This window comes from Myodes glareolus, chromosome 27, assembly GCF_982192425.1.
Source record: "Myodes glareolus chromosome 27, mMyoGla1.1, whole genome shotgun sequence".
NCBI classification, from domain to species: Eukaryota; Metazoa; Chordata; class Mammalia; order Rodentia; family Cricetidae; genus Myodes; species Myodes glareolus.
In genome coordinates this window covers 580,444-596,133 of record NC_142052.1, presented here as the reverse complement: position 1 = coordinate 596,133, position 15,690 = coordinate 580,444, and the positions used below count along the sequence as shown (strand labels likewise).

General features: G+C 38.1%; 1 protein-coding gene across 5 annotated transcripts in view; it reads left to right on the top strand.

Moving 5' to 3' along the window:
- Positions 1-415: 415 nt before the first annotated feature.
- Kmt2e (lysine methyltransferase 2E (inactive)) overlaps positions 416-15,690 on the top strand; it is a 68,248-nt gene continuing 52,973 nt past the window's right edge. For 3 of the 5 annotated variants that reach the window (XM_048433495.3, XM_048433494.3, XM_048433492.3), the window contains exons 1-3: positions 416-834; positions 11,368-11,440; positions 14,997-15,181. In XM_048433495.3, the coding sequence (XP_048289452.3) occupies positions 15,111-15,181 (71 nt within the window). In that variant the 5' untranslated portion in view covers positions 416-834; positions 11,368-11,440; positions 14,997-15,110. Of the gene's footprint in view, positions 835-7,252; positions 7,274-11,367; positions 11,441-14,996; positions 15,182-15,690 lie in introns of those variants that run through there. The other 2 variants (XM_085684118.2, XM_048433491.3) reach the window with 2 other exon arrangements.

Below are 15,690 nucleotides of genomic sequence, written 5' to 3'. Positions count from 1 at the left end.
TGACAGCCCGAGCCGGTTCGCCCGGCGCTGGCAGGCCAGACCGGGGAGGGGGAGGGGGTGCCCGGGACCAGGGCCGCTCGGGGGTGGGAGCCAGGGCAGCGCTTTAGGGAGTGATGGGAGGGGGCTCGTCCCCGTCCCTGCTGTCATCCTTCTACCTCCTAGTGGCATCCTCAGGCTCTCCGACATCCAGACTTGAGGGCTACACAGGGACAACTGGGCAAGAGCCAAGCCCGCCAGCTAGCGAGACCGCGACCACCGTCGGCGAATGGCTGAATGCACCGGTGCTGAAAAAGACCGAGCGTCTGGCCAGCTCGCGGCCCCCCGCGTGACATCCCCACGGCCCGGCGGAGAAGCCGCGCCTGGAGGCAGCCCATAAACAAGATGGCGGCGAGCAGCTTCGTCCCCTCCCCCCTGCCCCTGCGGAGCGGGGCGGGCGGGCCCCGTGCGCTTGCCGCCGCCGACGCCGCCGCCGCCGCCGCCGCCGCCGCTGCCGCCGCCGTCGCCGCCATTTTCCCAGAGCGAGAAGCAGTGACACTGAGCGGGCGCAGGGGGCCGAGTCGGAGATCGAGCCTGAGTTCGGGAGCGGCAGCAGAGGGGGCATAGACAGTCGGGACAGCCTCATCGCCTTCCCAGCACTCCTGCCGCGGCCCGCAGCGCCCGACTCCCCGGTTCCCACTGAAGACACTGCGCGCTGCTGCCTGGGGAGGGGGTGTGGAATCGATTCGGGTCCGCAGTGGCTGTCGTCGGGGGTCGTCTGAGCGCCGAGGTGTGGAGTGACTCCTCGGGGGTCGAGCGGATCAAAGGGTTCGGGTGTCTGGTGTGTGACCATCACAGGTCAGTGCCTGTCGTGTCCGTGGAAGTCGTGGGGTCTGCGGTGGGGGGCATTTAGGGCTCCGGGGAAGGGGTCGCTGTCCCTCGGGAGCTGGGCGTCCACACTGAGGCTCGGGCGCCTTTGCTGGGGCCGGACGTCGCTGGTGGAAATCGGATTTGTCCTTTCTCCTGCCTGTCCATGGCAGTGGGGGCATTATGGCGGGTTTTTGGGGTAGTGGAAGGGGAAACTGGCAGTTAAACCCCCTTGAGAAAGTGGGAGTTAGGGAAGGGGCGCCCTCCACCCTGGCAGCGGGTTCAGGCCACAGGGGTGAAGGAGGAGGTTTGTGACTGCTAGGGCTTGTGTCGGAGAGGTCCCGGGAGCTGCCATCTCTCTCTGTCTTCTAGCTGCATCTTGTTTCGGGTGCGGAGAGAAGACATTTAGGCCTCATTTTCTTCCTCCTGCCTTTATTCCTTGTCACTTTCTGGCATAATGTTCTCCTAAACATGGAAGGGGGTAAAAAAAAAAACTCCCTGGGCATCTCTCTTTGTAGGAGAGAGACAGCTCCTCATCCTCTCCGGGAGAGGGTAAACCCGCCCCTAAGGTGGTCACCCCAGCCTTCCCAGTCTCCTCCCCCGCTCTTCTTGCATTACTGCCGTCCTCTACTGTGCCAAAGCTTTAGAATTCACAATATGGCTCATTTCAGAAAAGCTTATTTTGACCGAAAGGTTGGCACCAACGCAGTGGCAGCAGTTAGAGATGAGAAACAAACGGTTCCCTGTGCTAAACCGGGGAGGAGGGAGAGAAAACAATCCCGGGTGCTTGCTTCACTGGCCTTAGTTCCGCCTAGATCCGCCCTATTTAGAAGACTGTCTCGAGAATGATCAAATTTAAAGTCAAAGAGAAATCAGTAGAGTTAGTCCTAGAGTGAATTTCTGTGTTGCTTATTTTATTCAGTCTTTAGAGATGTGGATAATATAAGGTGTTTGGAGTTCTAGAGATCTTGGGGAGAATTAAGTAAGGTGCATTCAGCTCTAGGTTGGAGTTAGCAATACCTAATTGGGAAACAGACCCCCTTTCCCTTTAATTTCTGAGATGGAGAGTAAAAACTGTAATTTCCCTCTTTTGTCCTTTACAGATTCTAAAAATGGCGGCCCCAAGGCTGATGTTGTGGTAATCTAATCAGCTCGGGTCCTCCACACCCCATGCAGTGCGTTTGTCTGCAGCATATTACAGGCTTATTATGTTTACATGAAAAAGATTGGGCTTGCCCCCCCTTCTCCAAACCGTTTACAAAAATGCGTCAATTTTATTGCAAATTGCAGTGCTGTCTTTAGTTGATTAATTTTATTGGTTTTTCCTGAGAGGCAAATAAACAAAATACAACTTTTAAAAAAAATAAAAAACACTTTGTCTTGGAAATTCCACGGTCAAGGGACTTTTAAACATTAAAAATTTATTTAGGTACAGATAATAGTTTACCTTGGCCTTAAATTACTCATTTTTACCTAATATGTCAAAGTAAAATGTTTTGCTAAGTGTAACGCATTTTACATTTTTGAGAATTTTTATCTTCAGTTAAACATACAACTCTTAACTAATTTTGTGTATTTTGGTTTTTATATTTTGTTTCAGAGTAAATTTTTTAGGGAGCTGTACAAACAGACTTAAACCTGTTAATGTAACTGGATATAAGGATGCTTTTCTTCCCAATATTGTGTCTTGTCTCTGTTTTCTTTTGTTTTTAAAGCTTTAATAATTTTCAGTTGTTTGTATGTTTGGTAAGGTGACACTCCACACTTGACTGCCTTTTAAATTTGTCTTATTGCCTACTATCATCATTATGTAAGTTAAAAGAATAAGATGTTGATTCCCTTTCCCATGCCCATTTGCCTATTATGGGGTTGTGGACTTAGTCTGTTTTAATAGAACTTAATAAAACCATTGCTATAATAGGATCTTGAATCCATTTTATGCCATTGTCAAAATCTTCAAGACAGAAGATTAACTGTCAGGTGTCATTTAGCTGGACTTTTCAAAAGTGTGGTTGATTGCAATTTATTTACATAGTGGGAGGGGTGTCTTTTTTCTGGGTTGAACTAAGTATAAGTAGTAAGATATCATTGGGCCATTAGTGGGGTTTAATGACCTTTTTGATTGTGCAGCAACTGGAAGATGAGTGCCTTTCAATCCAGTAGTACTTAAAAAGGCTGGAGAGCACACATCCCTTTGTGAGTCTTACTCCATTATAGGAGCCTTAGAACAACATTCATATTGTGAAATTATGAACTAGCTGATTATAGAGTACATCCTGCAAAATAAGTGTGGAAATAATGGGATTAGGTAGTTTTACATCCCAGTGAGTTTCATCCCTGAAGACTGACAATGATTGAGTACAGAACCATACTTAGAATCTTTGAAATATTATATAATGAAATGTTGGTGGGTAGTGGGTGAGTTTGTACAGGATTCCAGGGTCACTTATTTACATAATAATCTTGAGTATGTGAGTCTAGACCCTATATAGAGTGTATGGGCTCCGTGGTTTTGTGATTTAGAACAAGGTTGCTACTTGTAATTTGATGATTGGTATTTGATCTTCCTATCCAGTACATGAAATCGATGTTTTATAAATTTATGTAACAATAAGAGAGAACACTGTCTATACATACTGTGGGTTTCTTGTTATTGTTGTTGGTCAGGTCTAAACATCAAGTAATTGGCTAACTTGGTTTCACATAAACATTATTAGAAATAAGAAAATCTTCCTTTTGGGTTTTGTTTCTCTTTTAACTCCTGTAAAGTAGGGAATAATTTTAAGGGTTTGTTGTACCTTATTTTCAATATATAAACAACATAGCTGCTGTATAAGTTAGGATGGGGGAGGCGAATTTATTAACAGGTTGCATTTAATTTCTGTTCCAGAGAATTCTGAAACATTTGATCTCTTGGGGAGGAAACTAAGTCTTTGTTCCTATGATGGCTGAGTTTGGGTGATTACATATTTATCTGTTTAAGTGGATTTGTAGGAAACCTGTAATAGAATAAAATTACTTTTTTAAAAAAAAGTTATTTTTAGAGACTGCATTTTGATCATACTTGGTTTTTGTTGTCATTATAAAGCATTGTTTTGATCCCTATTTAAATTGAAAACTTTTGCCCATTTCCTTTTCTTTCAACTCTAGTGTCATGGTGAAGTGATAGCTGTTAATGGTGGCTATGGCTAGCAGTGATGCTCCTATGTATGATTCTGGCTTGTCTGCAGTCAGAGAAGTTTCACTATATACCTTATTAATGAGGGCAACCATTACTTCTTAAATTAGCATCATAATTTATAAGAATAATGTACCCATTTTTGTGTACTAATCTCTTAAACCTGTAGTCTTGTTTTTAAAGGTGTATTAGAAAATTCTGGCTGGGCATTGGTGACACACACCTTTAGTTCCAGCACTTGCAAGGCAGGTGGATCTCTGTGAGTTCAAGGCCAGTGAGGTCTACAAAGAAAGTTTCAGGATAGCTAGGACTGTTACCCAGAGAAACCCTGTATCGAGGGACAAAAAAAAAAAAAAAAAGAAGAAGAAGAAGAAGAAAGAAAGGAAAAGGAAAAGAAAAGCGTTTTTAGAAATTGCTACCGAAAAATAGATGTGTACTATTGTGCTTAATTTTACTTAGTTATGAAGGAGTTATGTATATTTTCATTTATGTAAAGCATTTGCTATGTTTTACCTTCTTAAATTTCTATATTTAAATAGCAATGGAATTTGAAGAGTTATCAGAATATGCAGTTGTCTGAAAAGACAGTATACTATTTTAAAAACGTATTTTAATAAAGTATAATAGTTTTTTTTTATAAAACCTATTAGCAGATGATAGGTGATCACTTATTGTTGAATGTAAAGCTTTAGTTTAAGTGAACATGTACTTAAAAATGGGTTAATCAGAGACAGTTTCTATTATGTCTCAGAGCAAATGTTAAATACATGTATTCCATGAGAATTATTTTTACTTTATAGAAAGATACATTTTTTTAGTTACTTCCCCAATAATAGGAAAGATTTATCTACTTCAAACATGGCTATGTGATATTATTAGCTTTGGGCTGAGTTCAAGAACCCAAGTGACTCAGATTTATTGTCTGTTTTGTCATGAAGAAATATCGGAAGGAGCCTTATTTCCTTAATGCTAAACTGATTGTTTTGTATTAGTTAAATATTTATTTAATATAAAAGAGCAGTATTTGTGAGTGAAATTGTTTTGCACTGTTAGAAGTAGACAGTGTTAACCAAAGATTGACCTATTGCTATTAAGTTATAAGTATGTTATAGAGGACATATTATGAGGCAAAGAAATAGTTCATTATTGTGAACCTCTAGACTAAGTGCTAAACTTAAAAACTAAATAGGGTGGAGAAATGGTTTAGTGGCTAAGAGCACTCATTGTTCTCCCAAAGGTCCTGAGTTCAATTCCTGCACCCGCATAGCAGCTCACAACTGTCTGATGCCATCTTCTGGTGTGCAGATGTATATGCAGGCAAAGTACCATATACATAAAATACATAAATAAATAAATCTTTAGACAGAAATCAAATCATGGTGACACAGATTAAGTAGATCTTATTTGTACCTTTAAGCATATGAAAAGTCTCTCTTACTAATCTTTAGTGACTACAGTGCTCCTTAAATTAGAATCAGAAAAATACTTGTTAAAATTCATTTGATACAAAATCAATTGTTTTTCTCTCTTGATCAGTTTATTGTAGACAGTTTAAGAAAGCCATTTTCATGTTATTGGGTAAATTTTACAGCGTTTTTGGAAATCTCATTTCATTATTTTCCTAAAGTGTTTAGGGTCTGAGTTAATTTTTGAGGCCCAGCCACATGTATCCCAGACTGGCCCGAACTTGCCTATGTAGCCTAGGATGACCTTAAACTTGTGATCATCTGTCTCCACTAAATACCGGAATTATAGCTGTGCACCACTAGACCTGGTGTTAGGGGTTGGAAGCAGGGTTTTACACATTGGAAACAAGCCCTCTGTTCACTGGGCTGCATCCGCAGACCCAAGAGTCTTCTAATTTGTAGACAATGACTTGTAATACATTGACTTAATTTGTAAATAAGTAGCTACTTATTCAAAATTTTAAAATGTTCGTTTTTTAGTTCTTAAAAGTGAAGTCTGAAATCTGGGTATAAGAAAATGAGAAACAAGGGAGTGGGGGAAGGGTAATAGAATATGTGTGATATGAAAACAGAGGAGAATATTTAAGGGGAAAGAAGCAGCCAGAGAGGGGCAGAAGAAGGTCAGGGGAAGAGTGGGATGAGTTAGAAGAAAGTATGGTGAACACATGTATGAAAATGTAGCGAAACATATCATGTTGGATTTTAAATTTAAAGAGTTAATTAAGAAAAATCAAAGAGGGCTAGGACTGCAGCTCATTGTCTGCCATGCATGAAGTTCTCAATCCCTAGTCCTGCTCCCTGCCCCCACTATAGAAACAAAATCTCCCTCATTTCTCTTGTATTTTTACAACTCAGGAAGGAAAGCAATTCCTAGTAACTCTTAGGTTGCTTAATGTAGAGTTGATCCAAAAGAAGGAGCACTTTCATCCCTGAAGTGTATTATTGAGAAATAACATTGTATCAATGCCAGCTTGGTTGTGGTACTTAAGATCTGAGCCAAGCCGGAGACAGAAAGCTAAGATAGGACAGTGGGATTTAGTTTGCTGCCATTTATGCCATTTGAAGACAATTTTTACATTTTTATTTTTTAAATTTGTGCGTAAGGTAATTTTGTAAAGTTTTTGAGTGTGTGTGCGCGCACACGTGCACAGTATATGTGGGTGAGGGCATGTGTATGCCTTAGCATATTCTGGAGGTCAGAAGTCAGCCTAAGTAGTTGATTTTCTCTCAGACCTTAAGCTTGTTCATTGTTTACCGTAGAACCATCTATGTTAATAACTCTGTAAGTAATGGTGTTTTTGAGACACACCCCAAAAAAAGGTTAGTTTTGTGTGTGTGTGTGTGTGTGTGGTGCGTGCAGTGTTTTCCGATATAGATTTGAATTCCCCCCTCCCCTCAGAGGTTCACAGAAAAGGAGAATGGATATAAGGAAGATACCCCCCTCTTCTAATAGTTTTGTTTTCTGTTTCACACACTAATAAATATAACTTGCTTGTAAGTTTACACAGGCATCTAAAGTGATACAAGATTTGAAGGGTCTTAATGTTACGAACTTCAATGACTGGAACCATGCTTTAGTAGCCATGAATTGGCAGGGCTTTGAGACTGGTCAAATAAAAATATATAATGCTCATTTGGAACTATTCTGTGCTGCTTCTTTTAGAACAAAGCTTCTTGATTGGTTGATTGACAGCCTGTGTTGTTAAGCCTGCGCCTAATTTGAAGGCTAGACAACAGATGAATTTGAATAGCCTCTCTTTCCCTGGCACTAAGGGTACAGAGATAGGTAAGCTCATCTTTACCTTGAGGGAAATCACAGTTTGTTCCTACCTCTCATGAGTCTACTATTTTAGGCTTGATTTTGCTGCAGGAAACAAATATCGACCAGAGCTAGCTTAAGGAAAGGATTCGTTATAAGGTTATATAGGGAAATCTCAGTATTTATTTGAAATCTAGTGAATCTCACAGAAAGTAGCAAGGTGTCCTAGAGTTTCCATTCTTTGTCTTGCTCCTTGTTACTAGCTGTGCTTGGATAAGAGGGTGGTGGCAAGGAAGGTATTTATAATGTGTGGAGGGGAGGCTATAATATAGCCCCAAATACTTGCTTTTCTTACTATATTTCTTTTTAGAGAACAAAATCATGGGTCTTATTACATTTTCATACATAATTGTCATTATATGTGGCTTGATTGCTGTTCTCCACTCTATCTCATAAAATTGCTTTTTTGGGGGGAGGGGAGTAATGTTCAGAGGTACTTGACTTACCTCCAGAACCAAATAATTGACATTTCAAACTGATGGCTCCACTTTTTAGCATAATAAAACAAAAAGGCAAACACATGTGTGCACTTGAGCACAAACACATGTATATACAAACTGAATAAATAAATATGCAAATATATACATAAACTACATGTGCAGATCTTATAAAAGCAAGATTTTTTTTGAGGATGTAGAGTGTTTTCTAGTATGCAGAAAAAAGCAAATAAATGAATTAATGAAGAAAGTGTGTGTAAAAAGAAAGTTGTAATTTGAAGGTTTGATTTTTGAAATGATGACATTTCAATAGAGTATATTTTATAGAAGATTGGGGATAGAAAACCAAACAAGGTGAATGGTTGTTGAATTCATGACAGATTAATAATAGAGAGGACTGAGCCTTCAGGGACATTCACCGAATGTTTACAAGTGTGAGAGAAGGAAGATGTGGTTTTGTTAACTTAAGTGGGTATCTTTGCCACCAAATTCCAGGCTTTGAGGGCAAATGCATAAATACCTCAGGATTTTTTTATATGGGGTGAAGTTAATGGTCTAATTGTGAAAACTATATATCTCGTAGATGTTTCAAAATAATGTGACAAAATCTAAACTGGTTATTAAAAAATATAAGTAGTATATTCTTTGAGATGCCTAAGAAGGTTGAAAAGATTGTGTGAAACAGGTTTTATAACTAGAATAGTCTTCTGAAATAATATTGTCAGTGTTTTTGTTTTTTTTTTTGTGTGTGTGTGTGTGTGTGTGTGTGTGTGTATGACCAAAAAACTGCCCTCAGGAAGTTGAGTCGCCTATATATCCCCAAATAGTTTTGCAGCACAGATTTTTAAGTTTGAAAGTGGAGAAAGGTTAAAGGTTCCTGAAAGTCCAATACTTTTTCATATAGTGGGAAAGAAAAACAAATATAAAGGAGAATGACGTTAGAAAATTTGTAGAATGATCGGGGTATGCAATGATGAAAAAAAAGAACGAACCCTTATATACCCAAAGGAACTATAACCTGATAGATTATCAACTTGATAGATTAGGAACTTGATTGTGAGCTATGTAATACACATACGTACGTGTGTGTGTGTGTGTGTGTGTATACACGTATGTGTGTGGATTGCCTGTGGAGGTGAGAAGAGGGCGTTTTTTGCAGGGAGTTGTGAGCTACCTGAATGGATTCTAGGAACTGAACTTTGGTCATCTGCAGGATGAGCAAGTGCTACTCCAAGTCATCTGTCTAATCTCTTATATTTTAACTAATAGTTTGGAGAATGTGCAGATTTGGACATTCTCCTATCACCGTTTTTAGCCTTAGAGATAAGAAAATGAGGCACAAATGTTTAATATCCCTATTAACAGACATTAGTGTTTCTTTATAGCCAAATCCTGGGTACTGGGATTACAGACATGCACCACTACTGCCGTTTTATGTGATGCTGGGGAGCAAACCTAGGACCTTCTTTGTGCTAGACAAGCACTCTATTAAGCTACATACAACCCCAGCCCTAGCTCTTTGCCCTTGACGTGATTTTAAAAGCAGCCTTAGTCTTCTAGGTTTTTGTTTTTGTTTGATTAATAGAACCCATAGTAACAGAGCCCTTCAGATTGATACTGACAAACACTGGAAAAAGTATAGGAGATTAAAACTATTTTTTTTAAATTTAGAATCAAAGTATTTATGCTTAAGATTTCTGTATAAGATCTTATTAGTAAGGAACTTACTACCTATATTAACCACCCCCCCCAAAAAAACAAAGACCACATTGTTATTTTTTTTAAAGATTTCTTCTTATTTATGTCTCTGTCTTTCTGTCTGCCTGTCTGCCTCGCTCTCTTTCTCTTGTGATTTGTGTGTGTTTTTGTGTCACATGTGTTGGTGCCTTTGGATTCTCTGGTACTAGCATTATAGGCACTTGTGAGTGAATGTGGGATCTGAAGTTAGGACCTCAGAAAGAGCAACTATAGATTCTATAACTTATAAGAAAGGATACAAAGAGATTCCATACCTCCTTTAACATCAATGGTAACCAAATTATAATATAGTGTGACAACCAGAATGTTAACATTGACATAATGTAACTAACTAACTCAGCTTTCCTGTTGCAAAATTATAGTGCAGCCAGAATACTGACATTGTTATAACTCCCATTTTTTCAGAGCCCCCATTTTACTTGTACCCCTTTGTTGTGTGCATTTCTTACTATGTATGTGGGTATCTTTTTCCACTATCACAATTAGAAAAATTCTATCACAAGGGTGCTTGGTATTTTCCTCTTATGTAACTGTGCCCACTTCTCTCTTCCCCCTGCATATCTGTTCTCCATTTCTATAATTTATTAAGAATGTTATATACATAAAATTTCACAGTATGTAATCTTTTGTTGCTTAATTTTAAGTTTTATTTTAAGATTTAATTATGCGTTGAGGGTGGTGTCTCAGTTGTATGTGTGTGAGTGTCCAGATTGACCCAAGTTGACCAGAGGTCACTGGAGCTCTAGTTATAGACAGTTGTGTGCTGCCTAACATGGATTCTGAAGGCTGAGCTCGGGTCCTTAGAAATATGTACCCTTTTTTCTTTCTTTCTTCCTTTTTTCTTTTTTCGAGACTGGTTTTATTCTGTGTGTAGCCCTGGCTATCTCCCCTCTGTAGACCAGCCTGGCCTCAAACTCACAGAAATCTTCCTGTCTCTGCCTCCTGAGTGCTGGCATTAATGGCCTGCACTACCGCTGCCCGGCTATAAATAAAATAACGTATTAAAATAAAAATACCGACTTTTAAGTCATGCAGCTCTTTACTGTTTTAAAAAGGGTCTCACTCTGTACTTCATTCTGACTTTGATTTCAAGAAAATCCTTGTTTCAGTCTTTTAAGTGCTGGAATTACTGGTCTGAGCTATCATACCCAGGACTAAGATTGACTTTTTAAAAACTCAGTATAGTTCCTCTGAGATTCTTCCAGCTTGATACTTACATGCTTCAATACTTCATTCTTTTATATTGCTGAAAGTGTCCAGTTTAATGTGTTTTTTTTTATACTTAGAAGCTATGACATAGACCATGCAGTTTCAATTTTACCTTTGTCTCTCTCCAGCCCCCAGGACAGGATCTTATGTCTACCAGTCTAGTTTTGAACTCACTATGTAGTCAAAGACAATCTTAAGTTTATGACCCTTCTGAGTATTGGAACACAGGCATCCATCACCAGTCCTGGTGTATGTGATGATAGAGATCAAACCTAGGATTTCCTTCCTGCTAGGCAAGCACTCTGCTAAGCTCTGGCCTCAGCCCTTTCCCTTTGCCATGATCTTAAAAGCAGCCTTTCTTGGTTCTGTCAGTTTTTCTATTAGGTAGGGGTGTGTGTGTGTGTGTTTTCTTACTCTTACTTTTATTCTTGTTTTTATTTTTAGTATTTGGTTTCCCAGTTTCTTTTTAGTTTTATTTGGTATTTAATTATTGCCTTTGCTTGTATTTATATTCATTTGTATTTAAAAATAAAAGAATGAATTTGTTCTTGTAAACTTTGCTGTTTTCCTTATTTGAGGGTACCATTTCAATCAGAAGTACCTAGAACGTATACCATATAACATTAGCTCAATACTCTATGTTCACTTGGTTTCTAGGTCTATTCTGGATAGCAGGTTTTGTGAAGACATTTATTCTTTCTTGGACCTCAGATTTCACAGACATCTCATGGTATTTCCTTTTATATTATTCTTTTTTTGGCTACTATTTAATTTCCATGTATTTTGCATTTATCTGACTTGCCAGTTGGTGATATTAGGGTTTTTTAACTTGCACATGAAAATTTGGAGTAATTGTATGGATTGTGTTGAAATTCACTGTTACCCTTCTATACCTGTGCTATAAGATGATTTCTTACTACATTGACTTTCCCTTTCCCCCTCTGTCTGTTTACCTATCTGTCTGTCTCTGTCTCTATTTTCTGTGGTACTGTTGATTGAATCCAGAGCTTTGCCCATGCTAGGCAGATGGTCTCCCATTGAGCTATATGTCTGTAGCCCTTTGATTTTCAAAACAAAGTCTCCTTATGTAGTTTAAACAGGTTTTGAACTCTCTGTGTAGTACAGAATGACCTCAGATCCATGGTTCTCTTGCCTTGGCCTCCCCATTGTTCACATTACCATTACACTCCAGCGTGTGTGTGTGTGTGTGTGTGTGTGTGTGTGTGTGTGTGTGTGTGTGATTGAAACAATGTTTTTCTCTATAGCCCATACTGGCCTAGAACTTGCAATAGCCCTGCCTTACCTTGCTGAGTGCTAGGATTACCCACAGAAGACATCATACCAAATTTTTGTTCTTGATTATTTTAGAGATAATAATTTGACCGTAGTAAAGTTGCATTTTATTTTATTTTATTTTGGTTTTTCATGACAGGGTTTTTCTATGAAACAGTCCTGGCTATCTTGGACCTCACTCTGTGAACCAGATTGGCCTTGAACTCACAGAGATCCACCCGCCTCTGCCTCTGTCTGGGACTAAAGGCATGCGCCACCACCGCTTGGTGAAATTGCAGTTTTTATTATCATTTGATTATTTTCAGCAATATGAATTATCTGACTGAAACTTATATTAATGGAGAAAGTGAAATAGTTTCCATTTTATAGTCTCATGATGACATGTAAAAGAATTGCTGAGGTCTTTTCTTTCATTTCATATGTGATTACGTGTTTTACCCTGAACATGAGTGTTTTTACAGAGATGCAATTCTAGGTATGCCATGTGGTAATTTTTGTAACTCTTGCTGTGTCGGTTGATAGTTCACTTGATTTGTGAGGCTAGAACTGCAGTTTCATCCTAGGTTCTGATTTGCCCATCAGCTCTGTATAGAGGACCATTATGTTCCAGACACAGCAAGAGACACACAGGTATAAACCATTGCTTGAATTAAGCTAATTACAAGCTTTTTATTCTATTTTTTAACTTATTGTTATTTAGAACAGGTCAGCTGTATTTAGTGAAGGTTGGATATTTAAAAGGACAAACTATTTATTACATATCAATACATCGTTTTAGATTAGAAATATTACTCCACTAAATTAAATAAGCTGAGCTGAAGAAAACAATACCAAGGAAATGCTACCAGGGAAGATGGCTCTTTGCGTTATAGTTTACTGCCTGTTGTTAAGTTTAAATTTTTATTATTGTAAGGAAATACAGAACAGTAATGTAACAGTAAATCAAACTCATTTTGTGCATTGCTTGCATTTTGCAATAAAATGTAATTTGTTGTGCTAGTTAATAACTACAGCATTGTGAAGTAATTCTACTAGGACGTTGGGTATAGGAAAAAAGTAGGGCAATGCTTGTGTTTAGTTGGCTTTCATTGTCTTGAGAAGAGTCTTTAATTGTGAAGCAAATTAGAAAACATGACATAATGACCTTATTTTCAAGGTTGTAGAAGAATCTTTTTAGGTGAGAATGAGCATTTGTCTCTCCATACATTGTTTCCTTATAGAGTAAGAAGAGCAGTACTTGTAGTTAGCCTCTTAACCTGAAATGCTTGGGACCACCAGAAATCTTTCCGATTTTGCAATGTTTGCAGATTGAGGGTCCCTTTGGAAAATTTGAAATCTTAAGTAAATTTCACAGCATTTTAAATGTCAGATTTTTTTAAATTAGGGATGTACACCCTGTACTATATGTATTGATTTGATTGCCAAATATGTATAACTATTTCTTTGAAATTCTTTACATTCATTATGTCATATTCTTCTTAGAAACTCTGATTTTTATATTCCTGTTTTATAAACAAGGACCTTAAATACGAGAGGCCTATTTTGGATCTTTTATTGATACTTTGTTCTAAGATGAGTATCACTCAGTGTGTCCGAGGCTAGTTTCCAGCTCCTAGGCTGCAGCAGTTCAGCTTTAGACTCAAGCAGCTAGTGCTCAGGCATGCACTATCATGTCTTGTTTACTTTTATATTACAATAATTTGAAATTTCGTAGCTTTCTTCTGGTCACACATGATTTAAAGTATGGATAAGTTTTCTTATAGAATTCAAACTATTTTATTCATCTTATTTCTCGTTTGATAATTCTTCCACATAAGGTATGATCAGTATTTGTATCATCTGTGAAATAGAAATTAGAGTAGACATGCTGAAGCTCAGTTGTAAAAATTCAAGGTAAATGTAAGAATTATTTGAGGAAATACTACTGTTTTTTTTTTTTTCAGGAATAACATGACAGAGACAAAGAATCCTAACAGATACTGTCTTGTAGTTTATAAGATTGCCTTTTGTTCTTAAGTTGAATTATGTCCTTAAAGGACAGACTATGAGTAGATATTTTATAAACAATACATGGAACAAGTGCAGTGGAATGAGTTTAGATTAGAGCATTTGACATTGAAACTCCGAATCTTTTAGTCACTCCTGTAAATTTTGTTTTTTAAAATCACTGTTTTCTCTACTAATTAATTATACTAAAGAGTATTAACTCCCTGATATGAATGACTTATACAAATAAAATAATTTTTCTTGTATATATTTATAAACAGTAGAATAGAATTGGCTTCAAGCCTGGTTGTTTCTTAAGCTGAGTAACCAAGGATAAGTTAGTCTTTCCTAGTGTTTTGTACCTACCTTGAATTTTGTTTCGTTTGCATTTTGAGACGGGTATTATGTAGCTCTGTAGACCAGGCTAGCCTTGAAATCCGCAGGGATCTACTTGTTTCTGCTTTCTGAATTCTGGGATTAAAGGTGTGTGCTATACCATGCTCAACTTCCTAACTTGGAATTGTGAAGAATAAATAGACTCCTCATAAAGAAAGTTAGTTTGCTGCTTATTGCTCCACTTGTAAATATACTATCAGATCACCACCAAAAGACTTGTTTTAGATACTTGTACAAAAAGAAATTCCATTTTGACTTTGAAAATAAGTGTTTGCCAGTTATTCACTGACTAGTGTGCTTTAGTAATCCTTCTTGTGGCATTCTAGCTTCATTCCTTAAAGAATGTTAGATTCAGAAAGTTGTTTCTTTCCTTCTTTAATGTGCTGAGCTATACCTCCAGAAATTTTTCTTTCGTTCATAAAGAATACAACATAATCCCAGGAAGAACATGAAGAAACTGCTCTGTGAACACTTAGCTTTGTATTGGGACCTTAATAAAGATTGCTTTCTTCACCTATTTTATTTACTGTGATTTCAGTATAACTGGTTGTTACTGTACTTTGCTAGTTCAGGTGATTCTTAACTCTTGTGTTCCCATTTCTTTTAAACAGGGTTTGTGGATGCACTTAGATGTTTGCAATGAGCACTGTGGCTGGCATGCCCCAGTATTTTGGATACCAATGCATAGGACTCCATAGTAATCGAATTTACCAGAGGCGAACGTCATGAGCATAGCAATCCCATTGGGGGTTGATACAACAGAAACATCATACTTGGAAATGGCTGCAGGCTCAGAGTAAGTATTTAAATACAGGAACTTTAGATCGGGAAAGGCAAGACAGATCATGCAGTTGTCATGTCCAGACAGTGTTTATTTACGTATATCATTTTGGATTCTTGGCGAAGACATCAGAAGTTAAAAGAACAACGTTCCTTTAAGATTACTTAAATTTTTTGTTCTTTTTGTTTTTGTTTTTTGAGACAGGGTTTCTCTGTGTAGCTTTAGAGCCTGTCCTGGAACTTACTCTGTAGACCAGGCTGGCCTCCAACTCAGAGATCCACCTGCCTCCCAAGTGCTGGGGTTAAAGGTATGTGCCACTAACACATTATTTTAATAAATAGCTTTTGTTCCAAAATTCTCTTATCTTTAGGGAATTTGCTTTTTGTATTTTCCACTTGCACCATTTCAAGAAATGTTTTTTGTTTTGTATAACATAGAAGTATATGCTCCTTTGGAATAATTTTTCCTGAGAAGAAAGCAAAACATAAATAGTACCAGTTTTTGTTTTGTGAAAACCACCAGAA